Raw genomic sequence first — 23,417 nt, 5'->3', positions numbered from 1 at the left:
GGCTGATTTTAGAGCATCACCCCTAGGATTTTCCCAAAGGGAGCCAGAGCCAGCGATGTCCAGGCCAGTCCTCCCTGGTGTCCCAGAAGCATAGAGTGGCCCGCTTAGTTCCAGGCAGAGAAAGAAAACTCCAGTGTCACCTTTGCATTTCAGGCACTAAGTTCTTTTCGCACCTATTTTCCCTCTGCCCGGGCTCCCTGAAGACAAAAGCATCATTTCTTCTTGGCTACTCTGCACGGAGGAGCAAGGACAGGCTGGGGGAGGGGCGAGGAGGAATAAGGACAGGGACCGGGGAGGAGGGCGGCCGTGCTAGCAGACACACAGCGTCCAGCCTGGGCCTCTCCGTCCTCGGCCTCCAGTAGATGGGAACTGCCCAGATGGGTTGGGTCCTATCGGGTCCTCAGGAGGCTCCAGCTCAACTCCCCAGAGCGACGGCCACCCCGGTCACCAGCAGAGGGCTGCCTGCCCAGGACTGCCAGGACCCTTCTCCAAGCTCACCCTGTGAGGCAATGGCTCTAAAATTCCTGAGGGTCATCACGGGCAGGAGACAGGCCTGTAGGATCCTGTGTCTTCCTGTGACATCTCACTGTTCTTTGCACCCACCCTCCAGACCAATAGTATGTCTTGAAGCCTGACATCTCTTTGTAGCCGGAGTTCAGCGCGTTTCTGACATGTGCTCTTGGCTTGTGCCACCACCCAGCAGGCTCCGTGGGACTCTCAGTCCCAGGCTGTCTCTCCTTTGTGTCTCCAAAGCTACAGACTCTGGACCAGGGCCAGGAGGGGCTGACGGCCACCTCACGTCAGGCAGCAGTCTGTCTTGGCCAGAGCAGCTCTTGTTGGGCCGGACGATCACAGGGAGGGCCGAGCAGAGGGGCTACAGAATCATCTTCCCCACCTGTCTCTGGTGCGTCCCCCTCTTTCGCAGCGGGATTCGCAGGGCGTCTGTTTTGATTGCTGTGTGAAAATCAGGTGAAATGAGGCCCAGCGGGGCTGTGGATTGGCACCTGGATCTTCCACTGTCAGCCGGCTGCAGTTTTGCTCAGATTACGCAGGTCAAATAAACAAAAAAACAAGGATGAGGCAACATCCTGTTTCTTTTTCACGGTTGAAGCTTTAACCACTAGAGTTGTGGCTGCCGGGGCCCCTCTTGACTAGGGGTTTCCAAACAATTCATCGAGCTCCTGCATCCACTCGTCCCCCGGCCCACCTTTGATGATGGCGTCCACGAGATCGGCACTGTCCGAGAGGCTGGGGAAGGATGCCCCAGCTGTGTCGCCACTGTAACTGTATGACATGTCCTGAGGGGGGTTCCGCTCATAGCCTTGGCTCTGGCTGCTTGAGGCAAAACCGCCACTGGACATCTGCTGCTGTGCTGGGGGCTGGCTGAATGCTGGCATGCCGGGAACGCCCTGGCTTAGGCCAGACATGACCATTGGCCTGGCCTGGCTGGTGCCTTGCTGCCCCGGGAGCGGTGGCATCATCTGCCGACCCATGGTAGCTGGGTTGAGGGTTCTCACCGTGCCGGTGTTCGCATCCACCACCTGGCTCAGTCCCTGTGGGAAGTGTTGCTTGGTCAGCCTCGGTTGGCCAGCTTGCAGTGGGTAGCTGGCGCCATTGTTGAATGATGCTAATTCTCCACTAGTCCTCCCAGGCATCCCCTGTAAGCTCCTCTGTTGCCAGCTCTGTGTTCCCTGCTGGACCGTTCCCATAATGCTTTGCAGCCTCGGCGGGCCCTGGGGCCTGGGCAAGGCCTGGCCTACCGGCCCCTTCATTTGCTGGTGCTGCTGGGTAATGGCCGAGTTCACCAGCATGCTCTGACCAAAACCACTCACCATCCCAACCCCTTGCCCCGAGGTGGGCTGCCTCGGCCCCTGGGCTTGGTTGTGTGGGATACTCATGCCACTTTGGTTTGGGTGCTGCAACATTTGGGTCATTCCTGTGCTCATATTGTACATTCCCGGTTGGCTGGTAGGTGGGGTGCTATAAGGGGCCAGTCCCATCTCCGACTGGGCTGCTGTGGCCATTGTCCCTGGGTTCTGGGAGGGTCCCATTCCTATCATGCCTGCGTTCTGTGCCATCAACCGTGAAGTTCGCATGCTCTGGAGGGCTGTCTGGCTTCTCACGGCTGCTATGTCCTGGGGAGACCCTGCAGGGAGAAAAGGACAGACCTGTTCACTCATCTCTACAAGCAATGCATAGTAACAAGTTGTTGGACTTTTCTTTGGGACTGACAAAATTCTCTTAGATGAAAGGAGCTACTCATAATAAATCCTTAAAAAAAAAACAGAGTATTATTTTTCTGACTGTAACATATGCTGATTGTAAAAAATTTGGAAAATAGTGAAAAGCATAAAGATGAAAATTAAGGTCATTCCCATCATCCAGAGATGACCACTGCTAACTTACATTAATATATAAATAGACAGGTGAAAATTGGGACCATGCAGTACATAGGCTTTTGTAGTTGACTTTTCTATTTGATATACCCTGATATTATTTTTGTTCACATTTCAGAAACAAATCGTTTCTCACCCGTCTTGATATGATGCCATCCTCAACCAATAAGATACCATCTTTCTGGAGGTGAGAGGAAATTCACCTCCTGGGCTAAATCAGGCAGAAATGGCTGATCACTTTGCATATCCTATTTGTAAAGTGGAATATGGTTCAGTAGAGAATACTATCAATAAAGACCATTAGGCTAATTTCCCCTAAGACTTGAGTAGGATTTGAGAGGTTAAAGGCTATCACTTCTGCTAAGAAACTATTTCGACAGATGGGACATTTCTTGGATCCACTCTGTAGACTTCCACATGCTCCGGATTCTCTGAATCATAATATGTCGGTGCGAACTGGCCAGCTTCCTGAGTTAGAAAAAGAAATCATCCTCCTACTTGCTACTTGGCAATGAACTTTATGCATTTCTCCAACAAAGGCCACTCCTTCAAATCAGCAATGACCACTAAGGCAGTTTTAATGATGCTGCTTAAAAGTTGACCACAATATCAATGCCAAGTCACTCAACCCTAATCAGACATTTGAGTGAGTCCTTCTTTACACGTTTCCGGGAAATTTCTAAACCAGTCAAGAGAAATGTCACCCTTAGAACCTGTCAATGTTGTCAAGGGCTAGGAGGTGCACAGAAATGGATTTTTCTGTGTCCCTGCTAATGATTAAGTCTATGAAAAAAAGAAAAATAGTTTTTTTCCTGGACATTTAAAAAAGGTGCAGCGTGGGAGCCAATCGATACTGTAAGCAAATTTGATCCTACCTGGAACCTGGATGAGAAACCAGATGAGAATTGTGTAACCTTGTTAAGCCTGGCACCTTGGCAGATAACTGAAGTGTGTTTTTGTCTTCCTGATGGGGTTATTGATTTCTGGGCAGCAAATATGTCTCCATATTTTCTTTCTTTCTTTAAGAAAGACAATTATGGGAATTTTGATTATGACAAGTTTTTGTGGCTTGAGATCAATATCATGCTGAATTGAAAAATGAAATGGTTACTGTGGGTAAAGCAGAAAGATCTGGGGGAGATCCCTAGAAACGTTTCAGTTTTTTGTTTTGAGCTTAATTGTATCTAAGTGGAGTTTTTAAAAATAGTTCCTGATTAAACACTGGATGGTGGTATATATTGCAACTTGCAATCTTGTTATGAAGCTTTGTGACCTTAACAACTAAATTTGTATTGGCTACATGGCCAATCTGATCAACTGTGGTGAAATGGGTTATTGAGTTGCTTATAAAAAAATTTAAGGGAAAAATATTGCTAACTCAGAGATTGATTGGATAGACCCAGATTACATAAACAGGCTGCTGGAAACAGATGAAAGGACTTTCATATTTCGGACATTTTTGTTGTAACTTAGAATAAATATGTTGAGGGATTAGATATTGACTGGACTAATTTTGTGAATGAGAAATAGTTTCCTTTCTTTAGAGGGCAAAAATGCTGCAGTGCCTCTTAAGAAGTATCGAACCATTAATCCAAGCCGACCTTTATTTTTACTTGGTGTCAGTGACTACACTATCCAGATGTAATTCTTATTAAAAAAAAAAAAAAGGACCTTTTAATAGCAGTCAGCACCATATTTTCAACCTAAGAAAAACAAAAAACCTCATATTAATCTGGTTTTATGAACTTGGGTAATTTTAAATATACAAAGGAAAAAACTTCAAATGCCTTCAAAGAATGAACGCGTCTTTATCTGACAACTACATATGTTAAACAATGGACTACTTTCTCTTCTTTTTAATTTTTGTCTATAACAGATATGACTGTGAGATACTGTAGTCAAATTAATTTTCTTGTCTGTTGGTCAACAGCACAACATCAAAGAAAATTTTCCATATTCAAACAGAGACGGTAACATGCAATTTTTTCCCTAAAAGGGTCTGTGTTCTATTTTCACTCACAAGAAGTCTATACTTATGTAAAATAAGCTTTTCCCCTAGGCATGTAACATTGCCCAGAGACACAGAACTCAGTAAGAGAAAGTTCGTCTTTAAAACCTTTGAAAACTGTAGTGGTCAGTGGACCTGTAGGTCTCAGACAAGTTATTCCTAACAGAACTTCTCTCCAAGGACAATATTTTTTAATCTATGAATTTGCTATTTTCCCAGATACATAACATTATGATATCTAGGATGTCAGTAAAATACATGAAAATACAGAAGAAAAATTTAAAAATTATCATATCAACCAGCTTAGGAACCCTAAAATGTCACTGGTTGTTTACCCTAAGCGTAGCTAAGTTTTTTAGGTTGATTACCTGTGATTTGGGGTTTTAGAAAAGTTCAAAGAGTAGAACTTTTAAATTGGGTCCAAACCATTCAGAATAACTCATAACATAGAGGAGTTACTAAATTTTGGTGGGTCCCTGTATTCCAAAAAATAATACATGAGCTACGAACCTAGAAAACTCAAGGGACACAATACCAGGTGCATCAGATTTAATGGTTTAAATTAGTTCATAATACAAAGCACCAGTTCCCAAAGTATGGCCCCAGGCCAGTAGCAACAGCAACTGTGGGGAACCTGTTAGAGATGCAAATTCTCAGGGCCCCGCTCCAGACCTACTGAATCAGAGACTCTGGGGGTGAGGGCGGGCTTCTGTTTTGAACCAGCTGTGCTGGTGATCTGATGCGGGCTCAAGTCTGAGAACCACAGATACAAAAGAGGGCTCCGAGTCTGCAACAAAAACTACACAGGTAACAATGACTGTTTCCCACTCTTCCCTGCCACTGACCAAGTGAGAAACAGAATTTTTCAAAGAATATTGGCACTGATTTAGTGCACAGAACAATTCCCTTTGTCCTTCCCTGTGTCGAGGCCAAAGGGATCTGAAGTGATATAAATGTCCCAGGGATGGGAGGGGGTGAGAGTGGCTCAAGCCCCAGGGGGTCCACAGGCAGTCTTCAGGGAGATGTGGCCGTGAACATCAGTGGCTTTCAGACTCTTTAAGCCACAACTCATAGTACATACACACGTGGGTTTAGGACAGAAACAAAAGTTGCCCTAATTATGATACACTCCAATCATTTCTATTATTTTGTTAAAAAATGTTGGTTGTGGCCAATTATCTTCACAACCTACTTGAGTGTTGCAACCCAAAGACTGAAAAAAGGCTACCCTAGATCACAAAATTTTCACCCACCGTCTATGGAAAAGGGTAACACTTGTGAAATGATCCACAAAGTTTGTATTTATTTATATATATGGATATTTCTGTGCAAAGGGCTTCATAGCTTCTGGCAGATTGTCAAAGCAATAGGTAACATTTGAGAAGTTAGGATGCACTGATCTAGGTCTTCAAAAAGGACAGCGGACAGGAATTAGGATTTCTGCTGCTTCATGACCCCTGCGGCTCCCTGAAAACTCATGTGGATGAGATTGGGAAGGGTCCTCAGACCCATCCTCCACCCCATACAAGACCCACAGGGACTCTCTCTGTTAGAGAAGGGAGCGACTGATATTTGAGTGGACCTTCTACTTTACAGAGGAATGGCAACGCCAGACAAACAGTGCACCCATTGCTCCTGGGGCCATGATTCAGGATTTATGCAAAGGGCGGCAGGATGAAGAAAGTCCAATCAAACTCAAGTCCCTATTTGTCTTCTATGTTCAGCAGAGATTAGTGGCTGCCGAAAGCCAGATTATTTTACATTATTTTACTTCGGTTGCTGGAAGTGAGGGCTATGGTCAGCTGACCTGCTGGGATTAGCAAGAAAGATGTGACACGGGATTCCCCCCACTCCTCCCCATGGCCACTGAGATGATGATCCAGACTTAAACAGGGCTGATATTAGGTCCGTCGGCGCCTGTATGTCTTTGCTGGTTGTTAAACCACTGAAATACTTCCGTACCTTTGGTAAAGAACAGCTGTTCCAGTCCCACTCCCACCGCCACCCCGCCCCCACCCCGGGCCCACCAGTACCTCTCTGGGGCCCAGCAACCCAAAGGTTAACGCCTGGGATTCTGATTGGTTGGCATCATCAGTTCTTAAATATTTTTAATATTACCTGGACACAAACACAGCAGCCGTGGCATTGTCACTGGCTCTACATTCACTTACACTTGCCCACTGGAAGGGATACAATGGCAGAGGTGTGCACCGGCCTCACCTTGAAACTGGGCGACCTGCTGCACTGGGTACGGGTTGCGCGGCCGCTGGAGGTGCTGCCGGGGTAACTGTGGCGGCTGCAGCTGCTGAAACGATAGGACAAGGAGGGCCGGGGGGCGGGGCGGGAGGAGGCGCACAGTTAGATCTCCTGGCTGTTCTGAGGAAGCGGTTTTCAAAAACTGAACTCTGTACTGAAGACTAACACGCATACAGGTCAGGGCACAAGCGTGTAGCATCCGTGCCCCGTGCGACGGATTTTCACAAAGGAACACGCTCGTGGGTCGAGACGCAGAATGCTGCTAGAAGCCCCTCCTGCCCGTTCCCAGCCACTGCTCTTCCCCTGACCCGTGGGCGCACCATCCCAGCCTAGCAACAGGTTAGTTATATCTGCTTCTGTGCTTCAGGGAAGTGGCCTGAGACAATGTACTTGAGCCTGTTTTCTGGGGTCTGGCTTCTTGCATTCATCGCGTTTGGGAGCTCCGTCCACGGTGATGCCTGCAGTGGGGTCCATTCATGCTCACTGTCGAGTGGTATTCCCCCCATAAGAACAGCCCACGATGCCTTTGCCCGTGCTATAGGGGTGGCTGTTCAGGGTGCTTCTGGTTTCCGGCTGTCAGAGCCCCGCCTCTGCTGCAAACACCCTCGGTGCACACCTGCGGCATTTCTGCCGTGTGGACTTGCTGGCTTCTGAGGGAGGTGTAGCCAGGGAGGCAGTTCTGACTTTGCTTTTCCGACATCAGCCTGCGTGCTTTCCTCAGCACGGTGGGTACCGAGCTCAAACGGACAAGCAGCTAACTTTTTTTTTTTTTTTTTGCGGTACGTGCGCCTCTCACTGTTGTGGCCTCTCCCGTTGCGGAGCACAGGCTCCGGACGCGCAGGCTCAGCGGCCATGGCTCACGGGCCCAGCCGCTCCGCGGCATGTGGGATCTTCCCGGACCGGGACACGAACCCGTGTCCCCTGCATCGGCAGGCGGACTCTCAACCACTGCGCCACCAGGGAAGCCCTAACTTTTAATGACCTAAAATAGATGCTTCGGGTATAGGAAGATGGGATTCTCAGGGCCTATTAAAAAAAAGGCTCATTTTATTCCCAGGAAGCCACCCTGCCTGCAAAATACATCTCCACAAGTCAAACATACAGCATTTACTGCCTTGAGGAAACCGCGTGGGATTCCACGTACACCAGGAACCAGGAGGCCTGCGTTTTAGTTTTTCCTCTTCCAGTCACAGGGCTTCTGCACTGCCGGCACTGTTACCAATATACAGGGAAGGCTATTATGATCATTATCATGCTGTATGTGAAAAGGGAGAGAAAATAAGAGTGAGGTGGAAAGAGCAAAGAAAGGGCTTTTCGTTCTGGGTCTGCCATCAAGTAGCTGCGTGACCTTCGGCATGTCATCTAACCTCCTCTGCAGCTGTGGAATATGCATCAAGCACCTTTCATCTGCAAGGGCTAGGAAAACAGACAAGGGCCCCGCCCTTTACGGTGTTCATTATAAAAATAACACGCATTGACCACTTCTTAACACGTGTTTATTTCTATTTTTTCTCTTGTTTTTGTTCCTGGGCAGCTCTATAATTTTCCTTTTCTTTCTTTTTCTTGACAAGGCCAGCCAGCACTGGCAACCAAAGAAAAGAAGGGCCTCTGTTCACCCCATCCTGTGGTGTTTTGCACGAAACCGTTGAAATGAATTAATCGTATAGACACAGCGTAGACAAGAAACCATGCTAATCTTTTAGGCAGCAATCTAAGAACATTACTGAGAGTAAGGTGAGCATTTAAAAGCTTCTCAGAAGCCAAACTTCGCATATTATGTAAGAATTTAACTGTCCCACTTACAGCTGGGCATCAGCCCTGGGGTGGCCTGGGGTGGACTGTCGGTCAGGAGTCAGGGGGCCCAGGTGCCAGTCCCGGCCCTGCCCCTCTCTAGCTCTGCGATCTCTGAAAAAAATAACGTAAGCTCCCTGGTCTCAGTCTCCTCGTGTGTAAAATAAAGGGACTTCATGATCCTCAATGTTTCTTTCAGATCCAAAATTCCAGATTCCGTTGAACCTTTGTGAATGGGTGGGATTTGACACGCTCTGTGCTCTTGAGAATTACACATTAAATGTTAATTCACACCTGCTTTCAACTTGCTCTGTTCTGATTTCTAAGTCCACTGAGAACCATTTGAAAGTTCCCAAAGATATGCAAGATATCCCCAGTCTTTCTGTTTTCCCTCACATGTCCTTTCCGGAAACCCAAAGTGTTCCCAGTACGCTGCTGGCAAAATTGAAAGTGTTAGGATGCCTTCACTGCCGCTGCAGGGACCAAGGAAATCAGCTTGGCGTTGATACGGCCACATTCAACCTCAAAAGTGTCGGCATCAATAAGAACTTTCCCCAGGTGCAGGTGAGGTGCTACATCCCTCTGACGTACTTCTGGGCTAGTCACACAGGATGGCTGGCACGTGTGGCTGCAGCTCTTACACTACCTCCCGTGACACCAGGGTCCAGTGGCAGATCCACACCTTGTGCAGTTTCCGAAGGGTTTTACACTCATTACTCACGTTGAGCATCAGGAGGAAGGCTGGGAGATTAGGAAAACCTTATTTGGCAGATGAGGAGAGAGGTTAGGTGGTTTTTCCAAAATCATACCGTAAGCAAAGAATGTGACCCAGAGTGAACTGTTCTTTCCTTGGTTCCTCTTCAGCTCCCGGCACACACAGTCGTTAAGGAATTATACTCATTTTTTTTTTGCAGTTTCCCATTTCCTCATCTCTTCTGAGGAGCCCTATGTCTGTCTTTCTGTGTCCCGGGTTCTGAGGGGTCTCGCACTCTCTCACCTCATGGTCTGTGGGCACCATCCTGTGAAAGCAATGCTCCCGGTCTCCTGCCTTCCCCCTCATTCCCGGGGTTGGCTGACCTTGCCAAGAGGGGACACCCCTGGGCTGGCACAGCTGAGTTTGGCCTGGTTACCCCGACTCCCCCTTGTGTCTTGGTCACAGCACAGACATCAAAGACCATCTCTCCAAGGATCAGGCACACCTGAAATGTCCTGGGATTGGCTGAGGGGCGGATTTGCAAAGCCCAGCTTCCCCTCGGCAGCTCCATTTATCACTGTCTGAGACATACGAGCGTGGCTCCTTGTCACACACCTTATGCAGGGTGAGAGGGATAGAGGTTTGTTTGTACAAGAGCTGCCAGGCAGCTGACTGACCTCAGTAAAAAGGGAGATAATTACACAGCTGTTCAAGAACAAAAGCGAACAAGGGAACATAAGTGAACTGTGCTCAACAGTACAATTTTTCTATTTGGGGGATGACTGGTGTTACTTTGAACTGCTGCCCTTGGTTTACTAAGGACTTCGACGTGTCTTGTGTCCTACACAGCCTCTCCTATAGATATGGTGGAGGATGCTTAATACATTTCCGAAATTCTGATCCTATTAGGAACATTCTAGAAGGGTAATTGTGGGCCTTGAGCCTTAGATGACAGCCTCACGTCTCCTATAATAGAAGGGTGAGACGTGCTGGAGAGGCCCCCACGGGGAGGCATCCAGGGACTCCTGGGGAAGTCCTCAGGCCCCTCCCGAGATAACACGAAATCAGGCAATGGCATCTCGAAAAACAAAACCCACTGAAACTGAGAGGAGTCGCCCCCATGGAAGGCTTTCTTTCAAAGCTGGAGGAATTATATATGTCAAGGGTTGTCAAAGATGCCTAAGGCAAAGCTTTCTCTGTGTTAGGCCTTTAACTCAAACATTTCCTGAGCTGTGTTCAAAGCTGCTGGGAATTTTCTCCAGTTGGCACCCTTCCTGTGACCCCGAGTTCAGGCTTCCAGGTAGTTCTGTGGGCCCTATTATTCTGCTATTGTTCCTGTTCCATTGTTCGTAACCAATTCTGTAAGAATTCTTCTCAGTCCCTCCTCCTGACACTTTCCTCCAAGAAGCAAAGTTCTCTGAATTATTTTCTTTTTTCTTCATGCTGGAAATGTCAGAATTTACGAAGAATGTGAGCCAGCCCCCTTCCGCCCTTGCCCCCCATGCTGATTCTACAGACCCCGGTACCAGAAGCCAGAAGAAAAGAGCCAGACTTGAACTGAAGAACGGTCTCTGGCAATTGGGTCTTCAAATGGATGGCTGAAGCCTGTCTTTTCAGAACAAACTAATTCATTCTAAGAAAAAGCCTAACTAACGGAAAGGTCTACATTCTGCAGGTTCTTCTGTGATCTCAGGAAATGCTGGCTTGTGAATTTCTCTTTTTTTTTTTTTTTTTTTTTTGCGGTACGCGGGCCTCTCACTGTCGTGGCCTCTCCCGTTGCGGAGCACAGGCTCCGGACGCGCAGGCTCAGCGGCCATGGCTCACGGGCCCAGCCGCTCCGCGGCATGTGGCATCTTCCCGGACCGGGGCACAAACCCGTGTCCCCTGCATCGGCAGGCAAACTCTCAACCACTGCGCCACCAGGGAAGCCCCTGGCTTGTGAATTTCTTGATGAAGGACATGAACTGAGACCCCCTCACAGACACCAGGCACTGAATAAGCGTTTGCCGAACGAATGAATCACACCACGGGCGTGACTTACCTGCTCTGCCAGAATCTGCTGCTGCTGCTGCCTCTGCTCCCGCAGGAACTGTTGCTTCTGCTGCTCCATCAGCTGAGCCCGCTGATCAATGAGCATCTGCTTCATGAGGGCTGCCTGGGGCTGGCTGCCCAGGAAGCTGGGCCCCGCTGGACCGGCTCCGGAGACCATGCCGCCTGAGCCCGGGGGCACGGAGGACTGCATGGGGCCCGTGGTCCGGGGAAGCCCGACCGGATGCTGCTCCTGGAAGGACAGGAAGAGAAGAGAATGCAGCCACTCCACATCTGAAGGAAAGCACAGGGGTTAGGGGGAGGGGGTAGGTCCCGGCTTACGGACCTACGGGAGCCCAAGTGGCACACATTCCATTTCCATAAAAAAAACCCAGTGGTCCTCAAACCTGGCCTTACCACAGGTAGGACTGGAGAGGCTACAGGGCGACAGTCATAGAGCACGGCTCTGGGAAAATCTGAGACCAGGTCCAGTCGGTTTCTGACGGGACTGGCCAAGGAACAAGAACCGCGTTTTCAGCTAACAATCTGTGCTCCTCCAAAGGAAAGGGAATAAGCCCTCAGGTGGGGCTCATTTTAAGTCTGGAAGGAGACATCCTCACCTTACCTCTTCATTCTTACTGCCTGCCTGGCTAAAATGGGCTTTTTAGCTAGTAGGAGAGACATTTACAGAAGACTGCTGGAGTTGATTCATCAGCAGATTGCTATTGGATGAAATTCTAATTAATTGTGACATTTGAAAGCTTTGACATGTGTAAAAAAAAAAAAAAGCCTGCTAGTGAGAATTGGTGAGAATTAGGAGTGTGTTACCCTGACCAAAGATACGAAATCTCCCAACACCTTTAAAGACAGAATTGGGTCTCAGGTGTCTGGGATAACTTAAACGTGGGGGGTTGAATTGGGTCTCTTGATTCTATAATTATGTGTCAGTCAAATCAAATCACATGATGGCAACTTTTAAGGACTGGTCCTTAAGGAACAGGAGGTAAAGTGTTAGAGAACTCCTCACACACAGCCCAAGCCACTACTCGGAGACTGCACTCAGAGGGGAAATAACAGCCCGACGGTGTAGACCACTGGGGAAAAACAGCTGATGGGAAAAGCAGGTGTGTGACCTTAAGATGTAGTTCCTCGATGCTTCTTTTCCTGTTCATTCTATCCAGCATAGCTGGTAATGGCAAAGTGTTGTCTGAACATTTCACAGAAAGGTTTCTTTTAATTCACTGAAGTTTCAAGTAATTAATCTGAACAAAGAGAAGCTGCTGTCTGAGAGGTACACGAGTTAAATGGGTATACGTGTAAGGACATACACAGTCATATCATGAGGCACGATTATGAGACTCAGATCATGAGAAGTGAATGTGAATAACTCTACAGTATTTAAATTTTTGTATCCAGTTAAACTGGATTTAAAAAAATTTCCTCATTGTAAAATCTAGATATTCTTTTTTTCCCACACTGGTTATTATTTCCAGTTATATGGGGTGAAGGAAATTAAGACTACACCGACATATACAGGCAAGTGACTACCTTAAATGGATGTGGAGTTATCAAATTTTATTTGCAATGGTATTTCCATCATTATTAATGCATTCCTTCATTAATGCATGCAACTAGCCTGCTTTGTGAACAACATGTATTTTATCCGCCTCTTCTGAGCCATCCTATATGAAAAACAGGGTGCAGTCAAACTGGATTTTAATATTTGTCCTCTTTGTGTTGGTACAGTCAATCATGTGGGCAGTTTCCTCTCAAAACAGAGAGTTGTGTTTGACACAGCTCCTAGAGACGCAGCCCTGCACTGGAGCCCCCGTAGCCTGGGCTTGTTGGACCCCCTTCCCGCTACTGTGTGGAGCTCAGCCATTCACGGTCTTCCTTCCAGGTACACCGAAACCGCATCTTCAGGGACTCTTCGTCCCTCCCATCAGCACCCAAACAAAACAAAACAAGCAAAACAAACAAACAACCAAACCAAACCCCATTACTCCTCTCATCTGGGAAACAACAGCTCAAGAAGTTTTGGTTAGTCAGTGCGGTGGCCCAGGTCACACAGTTAGTAAATGGAAGAGCCAGAACTTGCAGAACTGGAACACTGATTTTGAGTCTAAATTCAGGATTCCTTCCACAAGCATAGGCCTTTCCCAGACGATGGGTCCATGGTGCCAAGTGTGTGCCTAAGAATTGCCTGTAGACTAAATATATAGTGTGTCTCCCATAAATACACTGTGTTCTATTTTTCAAATGTTAAGTGTGGTGTGACTGAAATTAAAACTTTTTGTCTTTGTGTATTTTCTCTGTACATAGACAATTATTAGGTAGAGAGCTATGAGATATTAATGTTAATAAAAAGACCTTATACTCAGCAATGCCTGGAACTTTATGCCACCAAAAAGTTTACTTTAGGGCCGACCCCTGCAGAGGTCACGGTATTTCACTCTTTCATTTCCCCCCCAAACTTGCTACCTGTTTTCCAAACCCTTCCTTCCAATGGGATGAAGCTGTTTCTTGCCACCTTTGGAGACAAGTGGCTGATTGACTTAATACTTTAACAAACGAATTCACACGGACGTGCAGATAGTTGACCAATCAGCGAAAATACAGATACACAGTTTTTTTTCTGTGTATTTCAGAATATTTGATATTTTCCAATTTTGATAATGTGAAGGGAGTTGGAAAGAAAATGAGACCCAAGGGAAGATCAAGTTCTCTTTGGCTTGGTTTTATGAGAGGACTGGGCTGGGCTGGCCCTGTTTATCTTCGTACACTTTGAGATATTCTTGTCCTGTGAGACTAGCCCTCAAGTACCCAGTGAGCTTGCCCAGGAGCCATAAGTAGTGATGTGTTGCTCTCCCAGCCTTCTCTCCACCCAGAAAGAAAGAGAGAGGCAAATGAGCTGAGGATGTAGATTCATCTAAGCCTATCTAGTCCCTGTCTTCCTAGACCAAAAAGAAATACAAGTCCGCCACTTTTCAAGAGTTCAATTTACGCCACTTCCCTTTTAAGAAACACCTACACTGGTATCTGTTTTTGCTAACTGGAAGAAATCTGAAGAGGATTTTCGTTTTTACAAAAGAAGGTGAAAATCTAAGATAGCATTCAGTGTTTGTTTTGCAGAGTGACTGTAGAGACAGCAGGCGCCTCCAGCAACAAGAGGGGCGCCACCAAGCGCCTTCCCCAGGAACTACACTCAGCGTCAAGCTGCCATAGCTTTGAACTGTGTGAGCATCTGTGCTCTATCTCTATTTATTTCGCACATTCTTAGCAAGATGTGTCCTAAGGTGCTTGCTTCTTCACTGTAAGCCATTTCGGCTTAGGAAAGGTTTCCTAGGAAAGCTCTACTTTCAGATGGGGCGGGGTGTTGCTGAACTTCAAAAGCACATCCAAAGGGATAGTCTGGTTATTACCCCCCAGGATTATGTATTTCCCCCACTGGTTCTCTCTCAAAGATTTTGCTTTCAGGTTTCTCACCGAAGACCTGAAGACCGAGAGGCAGGAGGGTTATGTGCACTTTTAAAGGACTGCCCTCCCTATGAAACATTTGTGAGCCTAGGTTGATACACCTTTCCCAACCAGCTCTGCTGCATTCAACAGCGGGTGAGTGACACCCAGAGCCCCAGCCTCAGGTGTGTATGCCAAGTGTGAAGACGCGCCGAGTGACACCTTACAAATTGAGCTGGCTGAGGCCATTAGCGGATGCATAGGACATGGTGGCTTTTAACCCCCAGTCTAAGAGGGCTTAATGGGCATCAGTCTGTCGAATTTCAGAATTTCAAGCCCCCGCTTTTGTTTCTAAGGAGGACACACACTGTGCGTGCAATCAGAGAAAACCAGGCCGGGCTTTCGACACCAGAAATGTAATGCCTTGAAGCCGAATGATGCAGTATTTTTAGTTTTAATTACTAGCTTGTTCTCCACTCCACCCCCTGCCCAACGACCTCCCTTGCCTTCTACCCAGAATCTTAATTCAGCCTCTTCCTCTCAGAAATCCAATTGACTACATAGATCTTCATTACTTCCCAAAGCTCTCACTCTTCAGTAAAATAAAGGGAGGGGGGAAAAAATCAAAACCAGTGAAACTATTTTACATACCTTCTCTTCCAGGGAAGAGATCTTAGCAATTTTCTAAGGGCTGGAGATAGGTAAGAGGTGTAAAAAACACCCTAATTCCCCCACAGAGGCAGTTTTTACTTCAAAAAGCAGCTGTGGTAAAAATCTCTCAAGAGTAGCCAGCTGTTTATTTATAAATCTGTGCGTAAGGAAGCTTTATTTTCTCTTACGTGTTTTCAAGAACATGCCTTGTGTTTGGGTCAGAGGGGCCGGGGTTGCCGGCGGTGGACCAAAGACTGCTGGCTCCTTGGAGGGGGGATTGCAAGAGGCTTCCGGCGGTGACGGGGACTGGGGTGCCGGGGCTTAGTGGAGAACTGGCTGGAGGACGCTCAGGGCTTCGGCCTTTTTTCAGGTGCTCTCGTCGGGGGAAACAAGGAACAGCTGCTGTTCCTCCTCGGCCCCAGCAGATGGTGGTGTCAGCCCAGTCCTCGCCGCCAGCCCGCCCGCTCCGCCCCCCTCCCAGCCTGCAGATGGCTTAATCAGGACTCGCCTTCCTCCCCCCACCCGGTCCCCCCGGCCCCGCGCGTCTGGGCTAACGCTACGAGCGTGGAGCCAGGCAGTCAAGTGTTACTGCGTATAGCAGGTAGCCTGGCAACTGAGAGCATAATACCGAGCAGATGGTGTGCGCACGGCGTGATGGACATCACACACGACAGCCTGAGACAATCCAGGAATTCCCTGGTGACTCGAGGCCCTCTTTACACAAAATGAGTTCTCTCTCCACTGCCGTGTATCTCTGGGGTTATCTCCCTCCTCTCTCCGACTGACACTGAACTGGTTTCTTGTTACTGACCTTGCTGCCAGCCCGAGGGGAGGGAGATTTCTCGTGTGGGTGGGGGAGGCCGTGGAAGGAAACGGAAGGGCCGGGAGATGGAGGAGGTGATGGGGGCGTTGGCGACCCGAGAGGGGAGGGACAGTGGCGTACCCCAGACCCAGGGGCGGAGCGTCCGAGAGGGTCAGCGTTCCCCGTAACCCGGGCTGCACGAAGCCGGCGCGGTGAGGGCCGCGCCGGGGGCGAGCCTGGGCTTAGTGTCTTTGCCATCGCATGGCTTACGAACAGCCTAAATGAAATTTAGGATTTTACTTAAAAAGTCCCCTGGGGCGTAATTTAGCCTCTCGACTCGAGCCTATATGCTTACAAGTCCTTAGGGGACTCTAAGAAGTCAGGAGTGAGGCCCGTGCGCCCCTACCGGGGCCGAAGATGCGTCTCCGCGCAGGCGTCCTTAACAAAGAAACCGGCTAGGCGGTCTGGGCGCGGGCAGGGGAGCGGAGGGAGGGCGTGCGGCGGGCGAGCCGCCCAGGGGCCCCGGGATCCTCGGCCTGCGCGCTGCTCCGCAACCTGGGAGGCCGCTGCGCGCTCCCCGGGGCGCATCTCACCTCCCCCTCCGCACCACGTCGTGTGGGCCGGTCGCCGGCAAGGAAGTGGGAGCCGGAGGGCACTGGGGGAGACAGGAGGGTAGTTCACGGTAGGAAGAAGTAAAATTAATACATAAACAAAAAGCATGTCCCAGAAGACAGACCTGCGCTTTTCACACACACTGAAGTGGATCAATTAAAAAAAAAAAAAAATCCAGCCCCAATGGAATTTTGCCTAGATTCTATACAACAAGCCACTTCTCTGTCCAACCTCTCACCACTGTCAGGGGTCTTCTCCTGCAAAGGTACTGTTCAAGTTTTAAGTTTCAGAAGGAGGAAGTCTTTTCAAAGGTGGAAGCTGACGTTTCACGCAGAACCTCACACTTGTTGGGAAGTTCAGTACATTCATGTCAGAGAATCCGACACCCACTGCAGAGCTGGCTGGAGGCATCCGGCTGTGACTCCCTGGGGCTCAGGTGGTGAACTGGCTTCCTGAGGCTCAAGGGGCCATCTGACCTCTGGGTCTCAGTCCCCACCTCTTCAAACGGAAATCCTATCCATAGGACTCCTCCCTCGACAATGGAAACTTTGGAGATGAATGAGCTATAGAGGGAAAATGGCTAAGAAGGTGCTAAAACTTCTTCCAGTTTAAGTGTGGGCTGTTGGGGAACCATGAGGGCTACATCAGGGGTTCTCAAAGCGTGGTTCCAGGACCAGTACCATTAGCATCACCTGGGAGCTTGTTAGAAATGCAGATTCTCAGGCTCTGCTCCAAGCCTCCTGAACCAGAGTCTTTAGGAGCAATTTAACACGCCCTTCGATAATTACCATGCCCCACGTTTTGAGACTCACTGGGCAAATAATCCTGGTTTATGGGCACTGACTGCAACCTGGGGTATCAGCGCTCTCCGTGATTTGATTGCAAACCCTGCACTTTCAAAAGCAAGTCAGAGTGCTGAGTTACTTAAGTTTCTATTGCCAATTCTTCTGCATTTGGAACAGAACTTCTCTAATTTTCAGAGGGCTGTGCAGGCAGTGTAAACTCAAGAATTCCGAAAGGAGCCTATGCCATGATTCTTCCAGAAAGGTCGGTGCTCCTGTAGCTCTGCTCTGGAGGCGCAGCCAAGAGCAAGGAAGGGGTGAAGCCAGTTAAACTCCCTCCCTTACTCAGGGAGGAAGCATCAAACATCACTAGACTTCCCATCCCCTGGTCTGCTATAAGGTAGGAAAGCTATGATTTGAGGAAAGTCCCCTCTTCAAACAAGAAGAAGACCAGAAGCAACAGTGGAAGAAGACAATTAACACTTATGGGGCACCTACTGTGTGCAAAACACTCAGCTCAGTGTTTTCTTCGGTGTACTTAAAACTCATTTTGCTGATTAAAAAGAATCCGAGTCTCTGAGAGGTTAAATAACTTTGCCTGATGTCCCACAGCTGACGGTGGTCTTTGGGATTCTGACTTTTCCACTGACCAGAACATGCATCTGGTCTAAACTGAGCAGACCACCCAAGAGGACTCTGGAGTAATGAGAAATGGGAAGGGGTTGGGGGGGAGAGGAATGGGCATAGAATAAAAAGGTAGACACTCGATTGGGATCAAAGGATGAAGCTGAAAGAGCACAAAAATATACATCATTTTTTATATGTTGCCTGATACCCCAAATTAGGATGCCTCTGTGGTATCAACTTTGACATTTAAAGAAAGGGCGTAAGATTAGACCATTCAACCAGAAATGGAAGGAAGAAACAAAATAAAATAAAACCTTAGAATTCTCTTTGAAGTTGATCAAGTGTCAGGGCAGAAACTTGGTTTCAGGATGGTGGCTCCTTTTACAGACTTTCTTTGTGCTTGTCCAGGATAATTTTTCAATGTGGGTTTGGAGAGTTGCTTGTAATAAATTCATAGCAGAGCCCCAATAGGCCCACCCCAAGATAATCTGCTTCTTCAGCAGATTATTGAAGAAATTTGGATAAAAAAAAGTGTTTTATGATGTGTAGTGGCTGTGTTGCCAAGACAGTTGAGGTTTGAGGCAGTTTACCGATTTAGGAAGCTTATCACAGACAGGGCAGTAACTTGGGGCCCAGTGCTAAGCCTGCTAAATGGGTTCAGGAAAGTTCTTTGTTCGGCTTCTAAGAAGGAGCAGTTTACATTGGGGGAACCCAACAGGCTTGGGTAGAAACTCAGCTCCATCGAGGGTCCAGTGACTGGCACATAACACATAGCTTGTTATCACTATTATTGCTATGACCTCTTGATTATGCAGCTTTAGAAAGTCAGGGTGAAGGAAGTGCTATGGCTCTGCTTCTAGCTTAATTCCTAAGATAATGAAGTCTAAGACTTTAAACTTGGTTTTCTTTCTAGATTCTCAGTGAGCAGGGTGGCATTCCTACCCGGACTTTTGATTCTTTAACAAATGCATGTTTTGCTGACTTTGCCCCCAATCACGGGGAAAATTTAAAAATATTCTCTAAAAGTATTTTAAAAAGGCAACATTCATTTTTAACACTCACAGGCAACCATGTTAATATTCTGATGTGTCTCTGTGTTTCTTCTCAGCTCCCCACCCAGTGCACTAATATATTTTCCATGCCCATGATCATGGTATATACATGATCGTACCAGTATTTCTTACTAAGTAACATAGGAGAGGTAGAAAGTTCCAGCTTTCCAAATGCTTATAAGCAGTCATTTTCTGGTAGGATATTACCTTATGACAACATTCCTGCAAGGTCTTTAGGTTTCGTTATGAGGCTCCCAGCATCAGCACAGAGCTAGGTCCACGGTTGCAAAACAGAATAAATATTTGCTGAACTGAACTAATTGTCTATGATGAATTGTAGCTTAGACCAAGATCAGGTATGACCAGAGAGGAGGAAAAAAGATAACCCTCATAATGGACTGCTTCTCCAGGCTACCGGAGCTTCTGCTGAAGATGAAAGAAAGGGTTAAAGTTGCTGGTCCAGAGTAAGATGGGAGAGTGCCATCAGCGACAGGAAGGTCAGTTTTTCAAGGACTTACTTGGAGGTAAAAACAACAAAAATACCATTTGTCCTTATCAGTGCTTTGAACATAGTTACCATAGGTTCCTCCAGTGGAAAAACAACTTTGAGGGTTATGCTTTTCCTCTGCCTTTGATGTAAATTATAGAGTCCTTCTGGTCCCTTTGTTGTGATTAATTCCACCACCAAAGCAACTCTAAATTGGTTAGAAGTTCATTAGTGTGCAACAATAGGAGCTTGATTAAATAAATTATGGTACATCCATACCATGAGTACTAGGCAGCCAATAAAAATCATGCCTTTTCAGATTATCTAATCAAATAAGAAAAAGCTTACAATATATACAGTGAAGAGAGGAAGAAAAAGCAGTTATTAGAACAGTAGCCACAGAACAATCATGTTAGGGGAGGATTTTAAGTGATTTTTATTTTCATACTCTTTCAACTTTTCTATTATGAACGTATTACTTCAAATAAATATTAAGTCTCATGCTCTAAAAAAGTAAAGTCTTTAAGTTGACAAAAAAAGAAAGAAAAGAAAAAGGGCCTATTTGCTTGGTTTCCAGGAGGCCACAGTTCTGATGTGGAGTGAGGATCCCTTAGTTCCTGAGCAGCTCGTGGCATCTTTGAAGGGGCCGTGGCACCAGCCACATCCCTGGGCCTTCCTCCAGGAAGCACCTGACTGTGCCTGGGGAGAGGACTGAAGGCTTCCCAGAGGAAGCAATGTCTTGGAACGGCTCAGGTGACCAAGAGGGGAAGGGGCTCCAGGGTGGAGGAACAGAATGATCAAAGACTCGAGTACATCATACCCTGAAATTCCATCTCTAAGGACTCGTCTCCTGGAACTATTCATAGCTTTGTGCAAAGATTTATCTTGAATAGCGTGAATGGTTTTGAGTAGCAAAAAAAGAAACCACCTAAACGGCCAACATTTAGAGGATTCATTAAACTATAATACAACCTCCCTGCCTCCCTGAAAAAAACCCAAAACCTCATTAAGATTATTTAGGTTCAACAGACCAGGAATGGAACGTAGCGAGTTTGAGAGGGGCTCAGGCTGTATCCGGGATCTGGACTATTTCCACCACTCACACTGTGGGGTGTGCCACAGACATCCTTAACGGGGTAGTTCTCCTGTCAAGACCTGGACATGGCATGAATGTGAACAAACTGGGTTTGGCTACAGATTCAGTAACTAGGCTAGCTTTTCGCTGCTTCAACAAAGAGCCCCCAAGTGCCAGAGAAGGCTCCGAGGGGACTGACATCTTCCAAGAATCCTCTGATGCACCTGGCCAAGCGTCCCTTTGGGCCTCACCCTGCTCTCTGGGTTTTTTTCTCCATTCTAGGCTCGAAACCACAGAGCAGGGTCAGAACCAGCCCAGCCTTTAGAGTTTAAGAACTTGTGAGATGAGTGAAAACCGCTGTTGACCTGTATAGGCAGGCTCCTCTACAGGGCTTAAGAAAACCCAGCCCAGGGGCTCGAGACCTGCCTCACAGAGGTGGATACCGCATCTGCCCGCATCCAAGTGACCACTGTCCCGACACGACTGCAAGTGGTTTGTCAGTGGCTCCAGGAACTAGGCTCTTTACCCATACGCCTGCTGCCTTTGCTTCCCCCTTGATTTAAACATCGAGAGGGGGAAGGAGTCTCAACTGTCTTCAGCCGAGCTGCTGGGAAATCTTTCCTCCCGAGCTACTGTTCCCCCATGCTGTACCTTTCTGTTTCATTGCCCCTCCCCTTTCTGATGAAGTCATCACAGCCAAGACTGCATAACTGCTGCAGAGACCTATCTTGTGTTATACTGGGAGTCAGGCCAATGTTTCCGTTTACAGCCAAGAGCACCACCATGCTGCCAAATGGCACTCTCTGCTGCAGCCGCTACAAGACAGGAAGAAGGGAAGGAAGGCTTGGAGCTGGAGGGCTTGCTGTGCAGAGAAGGTTTGGGCACATCCTCCATGCTCTCCATCAGCCTTGGGAGGGTGGCTCAGGGATGCTCCATCTGAATGCCTGGGAAGAGCCACTTCCACAAAGTGGTCCCCCTATTCCCCCTGGCCCCCAGGAGACGCTGCCAGGGGGAGGGTCCGTGTCAGCCTGCTCTGCTGGTTTTCTCACGGTTGAACCTGTCTGTGGGCAAACCAGGTGTGATCACAGCGAGGCTCTGGAGGAGGACAGCCCTCACCACAGCCCTGAGAGCAGAGCTAAGCCAGCCGTCGTGGTGGGGTTACAGGAGGCCATGAGAAAGGAGAAAAAAGAGGAGGAACATTTAGAAATCTGGGGTTGGTGCTTTACACACTTAGAGATTTGGGCTGAGAACCAGGTTCTTAGAGTAAGCAAGTCTAGGACAGGGGCTCACACTGGGTCAGGGAGGGCCGATGGGCAGGTAGTGATGGGAGGCCACTGACCCCTAGGCCTTACGTCCACAATGCTCTTCCAGTTCAGATCATCAGATATATTCTTTCTTTTTTTTTTTTTTCTTTTGGCTGCTGCATGCAGCATGTGAGATCTTACTTCCCAGATCAGGGATCCAACCTGTGCCCCCTGCAGTGGAAGCATGGAGTCTTAACCACTGGACCACCAGGGAAGTGCCCAAGATCCTTAGATATATTCTTCACACAAGGTTTTATAGGGGGTCACTGAGAAACCCTGATATGATTGAAAGGTACCTCCTATTTTATGGCTTAAGTTGTGTCCTGTAACTAGATCACACTGCTCTAAGTCCATTATGAATTAATATTCTTCATTAAGTCCTGTGTTTATCTTGTGAATGACATAATTATACCAGACTGCGTTTTTTCTTAAATAAACTTTGCTGTCTTTTTTTAAAAAAAAAATCTTAAAAAAAAAAAAAGATACAAAAGACCCCGAATAGCCAAAGCATCTTGAGGGAGAAAAACGGAGCTGGAGGAATCAGACTCCCTGACTTCAGATTATATTATAAAGCTACAGTAATCAAGACAACATGGTACTGGCACAAAAACAGAAATATAGATCAATGGAACAGGATAGAAAGCCCAGAGGTAAACCCACGCACCTATAGTCAACTAATCTATGACAAAGGAGGCAAGGATATACAATGGAGAAAAGACAGTCTCTTCAATAAGTGGTGCTGGGAAGACTGGACAGCTACATGTAAAAGAATGAAATTAGAACACTCCATAACACCATACACAACAATAAACTCAAAATGGATTCGAGACCTAAATGTAAGTCCGGACACTATAAAACTCTTAGAGGAAAACATAGGAAGAACACTCTTTGACATAAATCACAGTAAGATCTTTTTTGATCCACCTCCCAGAGTAATGGAAATAAAAACAAAAATAAACAAATGGGACCTAATGAAACTTCAAAGCTTTTGCAAAGCAAAGAAAACTACAAACAAGATGAAAAGACAACCCTCACAATGGGAGAAAATATTTGCAAATGAATCAACGGACAAAGGATTAATCTCCAAAATATATAAACAGCTCATGCAGCTCAATATTAAAAAAACAAACAACTCATTCCAAAAATGGGCAGAAGACCTAAATAGACATTTCCAAAGAAGACATACAGATGGCCAAGAGGCACATGAAAAGATGCTCAACATCACTAATTATTAGAGAAATGCAAATCAAAACTACAATGAGGTACCACCTCACACCAGTTAGAATGGGCATCATCAGAAAATCTACAAACAACAAATGCTGGAGAGGGTGTGGAGAAAAGGGAACCCTCTTGCACTGTTGGTGGGAATGTAAATTGATACAGCCACTATGGAGAA

The 23,417-nt window shown here is 47.2% G+C and overlaps 1 protein-coding gene across 1 annotated transcript in view; it reads right to left on the bottom strand.

Moving 5' to 3' along the window:
- Positions 1-1,151: 1,151 nt before the first annotated feature.
- Positions 1,152-23,417, bottom strand: part of MAML3 (mastermind like transcriptional coactivator 3) — a gene marked incomplete at both ends in the record, with an annotated part of 434,127 nt that continues 411,861 nt past the window's right edge. Inside the window, 3 exons of the mRNA XM_079701944.1 lie at positions 1,152-2,146; positions 6,625-6,709; positions 11,187-11,426. Coding sequence (XP_079558070.1) covers positions 1,152-2,146; positions 6,625-6,709; positions 11,187-11,426 — 1,320 coding nt within the window. The remainder of the gene's footprint in view (positions 2,147-6,624; positions 6,710-11,186; positions 11,427-23,417) is intronic.

The sequence above is a fragment of the Hyperoodon ampullatus genome, assembly GCF_949752795.1.
Source record: "Hyperoodon ampullatus genome assembly, chromosome: 1".
Classification (NCBI taxonomy): Eukaryota; Metazoa; Chordata; class Mammalia; order Artiodactyla; family Ziphiidae; genus Hyperoodon; species Hyperoodon ampullatus.
The sequence above is the reverse complement of the archived record's forward strand: the minus strand, read 5'-3'. Positions and strand labels throughout refer to the sequence as shown.